This window comes from Mizuhopecten yessoensis, unplaced genomic scaffold (assembly GCF_002113885.1).
Source record: "Mizuhopecten yessoensis strain PY_sf001 unplaced genomic scaffold, ASM211388v2 scaffold5519, whole genome shotgun sequence".
Taxonomy (NCBI): domain Eukaryota; kingdom Metazoa; phylum Mollusca; class Bivalvia; order Pectinida; family Pectinidae; genus Mizuhopecten; species Mizuhopecten yessoensis.
Window position 1 is genome coordinate 1,299,688 of NW_018406089.1, and position 9,833 is coordinate 1,309,520.

General features: G+C 33.8%; 1 protein-coding gene across 6 annotated transcripts in view; it reads right to left on the minus strand.

Moving 5' to 3' along the window:
• Positions 1-722: 722 nt before the first annotated feature.
• LOC110450834 (kinesin-like protein KIF28P) overlaps positions 723-9,833 on the minus strand; it is a 103,066-nt gene continuing 93,955 nt past the window's right edge. For all 6 annotated transcript variants that reach the window (XM_021498602.1, XM_021498601.1, XM_021498600.1 and 3 more), the window contains one exon: positions 723-4,333. In XM_021498602.1, coding sequence (XP_021354277.1) covers positions 4,238-4,333 — 96 coding nt within the window. In that variant the 3' untranslated portion in view covers positions 723-4,237. The remainder of the gene's footprint in view (positions 4,334-9,833) is intronic.

Sequence of the window (9,833 nt, forward strand, 5' to 3'; positions counted from 1 at the left end):
GTCTAGGCAAAGGTTCATGTGGGGATCCTGTCTAGGCAAAGGTTCCTGTATGTATCATGTCTAGGCCAAGGTTCATGCACCAATATTAGTGCATTAGCACCAATTTTATGCCATGGCGCAGCGTCCGACGTCCGTCTATCAACTTTTCCTTTAAAACGCTACTTGTCCTGAACGGCTTTTTAAAGCAAATTTAGCTAAGTTCCCCTTCAGGGCCCCGCCCCCCTGACCACAGGGGTCAAACCAACCTCATTTACCTTCGGGCAGGTGAGCTAATAATGACTCTGGGCCTTATGTTTCTATAAGTGTTTAAGGTAAAATGTTAAAGACTGACAGCACAAGTATTGTAGCTCAATCTCACAGGCATTTCATGTCAGGGCGTTAAAAGAATGTATATGTTTCTCACACTGTAAAGTGCCTGTGCACACATATAAATTGACTTAATTTCCTCCCAGTCAAACTATCGCCCTTCGCCCATGATATCAATTTTTGTCCAGTGTTAATTTTGACCTTCACATTTCATTGCTATATATATTATGTTGTTTACTTATATTTGCTGTAATGATAAATTCTCCCTCATTACGGAGGGCAAGAAAGGCGAAAGTTAAACTGCAGTGAAAGTTTCCCGGTATACAGTGTATAATTTCCACGGTATACAGTGTATAGTTTACTTTTTCCATTTGACACCACAATAAATGTTTGCACATAAAACAAAGATGGCCACACTAGATAAATTATACTTTATTGTCAGATTCTGTTATACTTCATACTGCAGCAGTCAACATCATTTTTGGGTGCATTAACAAATACAAACATATACTATGAACTTGATCGTCTTTGATAGTGTATAATGTATATTACAAAACGTCTGGTACAAAACCTATAGCTCTCGATCAGTGTTATCAGTGAGGATATTGTACTGTACATATCTAAGTCATTCCAATGAGTTATCACAGCATCAGGTTTATATACATCACATTGGAATCGATACGAAGAAAAAATTGGACATTTTACTATCAAGTGCATACAACCGTGAGTAAAACAGCTGGAAAAAATAACAGAATTTTCCCCACAAATCGCTGAATTAAATATCTTAAAAAATATAAGAAAAAAAAGAAAAAAATCAAGATCATTTTACACATTTTGTGTTATCTTTTGGTTGTCAACTTTTATTTCTTCCACAATTTTATAGCTATTTTTATATTCTATAACTTATACCATTATAATAAAGTACCGGTGTATTTAAGCTGTTTACACGGGCTTCTAAATTCACGATCCAAACACGCAACCTTTATTGAAGTACATATTTCTACAGCAATTATAGTACTCTTCAATTTTAGAATATTAACAAACCAAATCCTGGAGCATTTTATCTGACAGGGAAGGATTGGCCTGGCTCGAGTGTTCCGGTACATGTACGTGTATTACATGTATAACCTTACACCAATACATATCTGTATGTGTAACCCTACAGGGACATCAACAATTGCACCTTGCCAGTCACAGATGACAGTTTATATTTAAAAGTGCAAATCAGATCTTGCCAAATCATAAAAAGAATAAAGTCTAATTTCAATTAGTAAAATTAGGTCATTTACAAAATGTACATATATTTTGTGTAGTCTGTACCTGCAGACTTTCACGTACAATGTACATTATATTTGTACACTATTTAAATGTATGTACAATGTTTTTATATAAAAAGCAAAAATTAGATAACTTGTGTTAACTAAACTAGGATGGACGGAGAGTTTAACTTGGGGTAAAAAATGTGTGTCTTAATTGATAAAGAAGGGGGCTGCTCTAAAAATGTTGACCTTATATTGTCTACACTGTTGGAATTACTCAATCCTTTCTCCTATATACCAATTTTAAGTTGATTTTTATCCTACAGTTCAGATATATGTTTGTAACGATTCAGTGTTACATGGAATTTTACTATTAATCTCCCAGCAATGTATTGCCTATTGAAAATCTGAGACTTGAGGAAATTTCAAGAGTTGAGATGTTTTATACAAGCGTAATGTTATCAGAAGAAAACTATACTAGTTATACTAGGTTGATCTTTTGTGCAATCAGAGATAGATTTACAGTTTAGAGTAACTTACTAGGGCATATAAAGGATACGGGAAGGTGCATACAAGACAGTTATGGTATTTGTATATCCATGCTTGCAACATGAGTATTGATATTGTAAGTGTTCATTTTACGTTCTCTTTGAGAGAAAAAAACCCATAGAAATATTGCAAATTTTCAGTCATAACATGAAATCATATTATTGCATCAACAAAATAGGTAACGGCTGTAGTGAAGATATTGATGTCTAACAATGAATGTGTGTATGTGTCGCTATGGCGCCCATATAATGGATGAAAATACACAAATATCTGGACGGAATCCTCTGTGAATATTTGTAAATACTACAGAGTAACAATTTTTATAGTACCTCTACACAAAGTATCTTGTCTATACCAAACTTTGGTGAAATATGAAAACCTGTATAAAACAACCTTCATGGAGGTCCAGTGGAACAGATGTCTGGGTAAACTAAACCTGTGTAATCTGAAAACCTGTATGAACCAGACATTCAAAGAGGTCTGGTGGTATACATTTCTATTGTAAGCAGAACCTGTGTAATTTGAAAACCTGTATAAACCAAACATTCAAAGAGATACCTGTTAGTACACATTTTCTATCTATACTTTGAAATTATGTAGAAGACCTGTCACACTTACATCAAAAGGATTTGTTTATTTGTATTACTTATCAAAGTAAATGCAGCTCTCTGATTGGTCAGTTTATCATAAAAAGTAAAACAACCACAGGACTAGACATCCTGGGCTTATTAGAGGTAAAATACTGTAACGTATTTTATATTTGTTTTGACTCTTCACTAACTTTTATAGTGAGACATTGTAATGGTTTTTCTCGAGCTGAAAACTCCCAAACAATAAAAACAATTGTCTACATTATTACAAGTATAAAAATTGTATCTTATATTTGAATTAAATCTATTGCTAATATATGTTTATTTTATAAATAGGTCTTTGATTGTCAGCACTTTAATCTGTCAATCTATTAAGTAAGTGATTTATTACAAGTCGTCTGTTATATACATAGTCAAATAAATGCATGAATTTATACATTTTAAACAAAACGTATTACTCAAGATAATAAACAAACTAAAAAAACCTTGACCTTATAACACGGGATCTGACTGTGCTCAAAATTCTGTGTCAGACATGATTCTGAACAACTCTGGTGAATTATTAAATATAGAGAAGAGTGGCAACCAATGAACTACAAATTTCTCCGCTTTTCAATTACAGTTTATGCATTTATTTTCACCTTTTCCAAGGTTAATCTCTTAAACAGGGACAATAATATAAAATATTTTTATAACTACAAAGTTAACACGCTTATTGCAAACTCTGATACCTTACAATCTGAAGAATCCATTTTGTCCATCCCTTCATTAAACACAATTAATATTCTAACCAAAGAAATGGAGCTAAATGGAAACACTCTACCCAAAGTCAGTGAAGCAAAAAATATAGGTCACACCGACCTACTTTTAAAATACTTGTGCAATACTCTTCAAGATGAAGCTTGATGATAGGAGAATATACTTCTGGAAATATATAATCTAGGAACTAATTGCTAAGAATAACCAAGATGTAGTATGGACGGATGATTATGGACGAGAAAATAAATCATTTAATTGCACCCTCCACCCTGTGAGGGGAATGAAAATATCAATAAATAATAACATAATATTCATGAGGTAATTAAGTACATATGTACTATTATACAGCCCAGGATAACATGTATTTTTGGGGTCCTCATGTGTCAAAGTTCACCAGAACAGAACTGTACGAAGTATTTGTCTATAAATCATGAGATAAAGACACAGTGAATATGTAAAGACGCTGAAAGTTTGATGTTACACAGCAATGTATGCCAAACAAAAATGTTTTCTTCAAAATTTTCTTCACAATGAAAATTTCATAATACCATGTACATGTACAGTAAAAGTTTTACATTTGTTTGATCACTTATGATTAACATTTCTACTTTTTTTTACGTGACAATTTTCCCCCCATCATCTCAATACATATCATTGTTTACATAACATCTGGATTTCTATTGGACAATTCTCTTTCCCCAGTCATCCAATCATCTTTGAAATCAGCAGTTCTCATAATGAAGTAAGCTCTTGAGTTGTTTGTAAGCTGGCTTCCTATTGGATGACACAAGCCTTGCTACCGTCACTTCGATTACCTCCCGCAGACGTAGGCCGCTTCTGTCCCCCTCCTGTGGGCTTGTTGTTTGTAAGCTGTGGGGTAAAAAAACATTCAATAATGGAAGTGCTCTATAAATCTTTCAATATCAACAATTTAAAAATTAAAAAAAAAATGTTCTAAGAAAATCTTTAAATAATTTCACTTCATTCAAATTCCATTTAATATTTGGATGTTGGCAAAGAATTTTTTCTTTTATAATTTCTTTCAATAAAATAATAAAATCAACAATATTTTTTTTTTTTTTGATACCAATACTTTGAAACAATATGCTCATTAATTACCATTAAATCTAGCCTTCATACAAATTTAACAAATTGAATATTGAAAAGGCATGCTTTGTAAATTGGTGCTATAATGTTAGTATTGCAGCATGCTATTACAAACAATAAACAAACATATCCAAGATGCATATAAAGTTACATACTTTCAAATATATTGTTAAATTACTTTTACAAATTCGCTATAATAATAATTAAATTTCCTATTAAATTCTCAAAATCATTATATTCTGAAATAAAACAAACAAAACAGAATATCTATAGCAGGTAAAAGATTAAACAAAACTTGAGAAGTGTAAAGGTTGAGGTCAGGTCTGTGACACATTAATAAAAGCTTGAGAAATCTAAACAGGCACACCAGTATAAGACAGGAAAACCTCGGACTATACAAGTCTACGTTACTGTAATATTAAACCTCGGACTATACAAGTCTATGTTACTGTAATATTAAACCTCGGACTATACAAGTCTACGTTACTGTAATATTAAACCTCGGACTATACAAGTCTATGTTACTGTAATATTTACACTAATTACATTGTATTGTATATCATGGTAATTATTAAAGGGCCTATAGTAACTATTTACTTTCACTAAATTGTAGTGTATTTTGTGGTGTACTACTGCCAGAACAAGAGGCCCAGAGGGCTTGCATCGCTCACCTGGACATTTCAGCAATCATATGGCAAAATGTTCTCATTTAAAGTAATATTGCACACGTCTCCCAATTAAGAAACAGTCTCTCAACACCCTTTCTATTTATAACGTTAGATTTCTGGGTCTCAAGGATGCTTCAAAGCAAATTTGGTGAGATCCCTTGATGTGTTAAACTTATTCACCCCTGAAGACACAATTTAACTCTTCCAATTCAATGGTTATAATAGTTTATCATGAAATTTCAGGGGCGAAAATTACTTAATGACACCAGTACTGGAGAAGTAAGATTTTAAAAATTTGCCTCTCTGGGGGACGACGACTTTGTCTTCGCTAACAAAGACATATCAGATATCCTGCGTGTCCTGTTTGATATCACAGATATCTTGTGTGCCTCGGTAGATATATAAGATATCCTGTGTGCCTTGTTTGATATCACAGATATCCTGTGTACCTTGTTTGTTATCATCGATATCTTGCATGCCTTGGTAGACATATCAGATATCCTGTGTGCCTTGTTTGATATCTCAGATATCATGTGTACCTTGACAGATATATCAGATATCCTGTGTACCTTGACAGATATTTAAGATATCCTGTGTACCTTGACAGATATATAAGATATCCTGTCTACCTTGACAGATATATAAGATATCCTGTGTACCTTGACAGATATACCAGATATCCTGTGTACCTTGACAGATATTTAAGATATCCTGTCTACCTTAACAGATATACCAGATATCCTGTCTACCTTGACAGATATTTAAGATTCCCTGTGTACCTTGCCCGATAGCTCAGATACCCTGTATGCTTTGACAGGCGTTTTCGGTCCTGTAATAGTTATATCATCTTTACCTATCTATCATCCTCATAACTTACTTGTACTCTTTCAAAACAGATTTTGGAGGTCTGAGACAGTTACCCTCGGTGGAGTCAATACCAAGAGAATCCTATTACTCTCACATTCAAAGTGATGTCATTGTCGATCATCACATGATGGCTACTATAAACACAAGATGATTAACTGTCAAACATTTACCCTTTTTTTTTCAAATGTTGATTTCCTGAAAAAAGGAAATGTTAGTAATATTCACTTGATCATGAAATAAAGGAATCTCAACACCACAAGGACAGTTTGTGTTATTAACTGTCGACATGTTTTGGCCTGCTATGCGGGGCCTAATGACGGCTGAATAGTAGGCCGAAACATGTAGACATGAAATAACACAAAACGTCATTCTGGTGTAGAGATTCCTTTATTCCTTGACTATGTTTTATTAGTAAGGAGCTCTATAGAATGCACTCACGGATCCACCCTAAGACACTACCGCAAAGTTCTACATAAGGAGCTCTATAGAATGCACTCACGGATCCACCCTAGGACGCTACCGCAAATTTCTACATAAGGAGCTCTATAGAATGCACTCACGGATCCACCCTAGGATGCGACTGCAAAGTTCTACATAAGGAGCTCTATATAATCCACTCACGGATCCACCCTAGGACGCTACTGCAAAGTTCTACATTAGGAATATCGAATCACCAATCATTTGTTAATATTCACTTGAAATTTTCATGTTCTGCAAACCACTAGACTAAACAGTTTCCCAAGTCTATGAGGACTTTCATTACTAGGGAAGTCAATACTAGCCACCATACTTAACTCATTCACCCCTGATGACACATTTGAACTCTTCCCATTCAGTCCATCATCAAATTTCAAGGGTGAAAGAGTTAAAGATTTCCGATTTGTTGTGACATGAACAAAGCGGAGAAAACAAACACACTTTTATATTACAATTCTATTACATTCTTATGCCATTTACCTGGTACATTGTGAAATTCTTTGTGAGCAATTTGATTGCAAGAACATTACTTAACATGTATTGTTCAATGGACAATTTCCTGTGATTACATATTTCAGCACACATTATTGCAGCAAAATAACCACAGCTTTAAATGAAATCGCAGCTAGCGCTAGTTTTTGTTTCAGTTTTCTTTCAAGATCTTGAACTGCACAATGATGACGGACAAGGTGACAGAACATTTGGAACTCTTTCTTGTATCAATTCCTCAATTTAATCACAGGTCAACGACTAAGAAATTGAAACTAAGTTTGGTTTGACAACATTCCAACCCAGTATAACACATGCACATGATACAAGAGTTCCTTATCATAGAGACTGAAAAATAGGTGTTTCAATTAAGAAAACAAATTCACTGTCAACAAGAAGCAGTACATAATAAGCCCTTTGAACGAGCAGTTGTTTGTATTGTTGAAAAAAATGAAATATTTGTGCGTAACTGATGTGAAAGGAGAAATAATTGAACATACCTGGTAGATCAATGGGTGCAATCGAACACCTTCAGGAATGCAGATAATGGTGAGTACGCTCACTCTACTGAATCAGGGGGCATAACTCCATAAATTACAGTCGAATAATGGTGGTTATCAAACTTAACTCGCATGGTAATTAACCTTCCTATGACGTTTGAAGTTATTCTGTTAAAAATAACACGAGATATGAACGGACACCATTTGGTCAATTGAATAAAGGGGCATGACTCCATAAATTACCGTCAGATAATGTTGTTATCAGAACGCTCGAGATCTTGTGATAATTAATCTTCTGATGAAGTTTGAAGTTAATCCATTGAAAATAACTAAAGATAATGAGCAGACATGAACACCATTTCAGCAATTGAATAAAGGAGCATAACTCCGTAAGTTATAGTTGGACAATGAGCCTACACTAATGATATCTTATAGTATTTAAGATATATCAATACAGCATTGTTTTCATAAAATCAGAATTCAATTGCAAGTATCAATGAATTTAGCTATAGCGCTAATATTAGATCAACGTCATTGTGATGGAAGTTACCGGTATCAGTTTCTTTGTGATATCCATAGCTTTAACTTTAAGATGTGGCATGTATCCAGTACAGCTTCAAATCCTATTTACTTTGCTTTTACTACTCATGTCAAAGTGGTCCCAGTAAACACTACAGCATCCTGTGTATTGTCTGCATCCATGTAGATGATGCATTCAAAACTTTCTACAAATCCTAAAAACAAAAGTTACTCTAAAGCAATGAGATAAAAAATATGGTATCAATTTCTCATAAATGTTGTCAACTCTTTAAAAATGAACTGATATATAAATATCTCTGGATCAGTTTGATAAATTCTAGAAAACTTATATAAGACCACGATACAAGTCTGAAAAGGATTTTTATGCTGCACACAACAGTAACAAAAGGGATTCAGTATAAGATCTAGAGAGGTGAAAAAAAGATCTCTAAAGTTTGAGTGTAGAAATAGATCTCTAAAGTTTGAGAGTAGATATCTCTCTCTGAAGTTGGAGTGTAGAAATAGATCTCTAAAGTTTGAGAGTATAGATCTCTCTCTAAAGTTGGAGTGTAGAAATAGATCTCTAAAGTTTGAGAGTATAGATCTCTCTCTAAAGTTGGAGTGTAGAAATAGATCTCTAAAGTTTGAGAGTAAAGATCTCTCTCTAAAGTTGGAGTGTAGAAATATATCTCTAAAGTTTGAGAGTATAGATCTCTCTCTAAAGTTGGAGTGTAGAAATAGATCTCTAAAGTTTGAGAGTATAGATCTCTCTCTGAAGTTGGAGTGTAGAAATAGATCTCTAAAGTTTGAGAGTATAGATCTCTCTCTAAAGTTGGAGTGTAGAAATAGATCTCTAAAGTTTGAGAGTATAGATCTCTCTCTAAAGTTGGAGTGTAGAAATAGATCTCTAAAGTTTGAGAGTATAGATCTCTCTCTAAAGTTGGAGTGTAGAAATAGATCTCTAAAGTTTGAGAGTATAGATCTCTCTCTAAAGTTGGAGTGTAGAAATAGATCTCTAAAGTTTGAGAGTATAGATCTCTCTCTAAAGTTGGAGTGTAGAAATAGATCTCTAAAGTTTGAGAGTATAGATCTCTCTCTAAAGTTGGAGTGTAGAAATAGATCTCTAAAGTTTGAGAGTATAGATCTCTCTCTAAAGTTGGAGTGTAGAAATAGATCTCTAAAGTTTGAGAGTATAGATCTCTCTCTAAAGTTGGAGTGTAGAAATAGATCTCTAAAGTTTGAGAGTATAGATCTCTCTCTAAAGTTGGAGTGTAGAAATAGATCTCTAAAGTTTGAGAGTATAGATCTCTCTCTAAAGTTGGAGTGTAGAAATAGATCTCTAAAGTTTGAGAGTATAGATCTCTCTCTAAAGTTGGAGTGTAGAAATAGATCTCTAAAGTTTGAGAGTATAGATCTCTCTCTAAAGTTGGAGTGTAGAAATAGATCTCTAAAGTTTGAGAGTATAGATCTCTCTCTAAAGTTGGAGTGTAGAAATAGATCTCTAAAGTTGGAGTGTAGAAATAGATCTCTAAAGTTGGAGTGTTTTAATTACCAGGGGTAGTATATGTATAGGGAATGTATTTTGTTGTTGTGTATAAAAGTTCTGAAAGTTTTGTGATAGATGTCAAAAGATGAAGTATATTGCAAAGAAGTTCTGAAGTTGTTGTGTATGACAGAGAAGCCCTGAGAGAAATCTCTGAAGTTGTTGTGTATGACAGATAAGCCCTGAGAGAAATCTCTGAA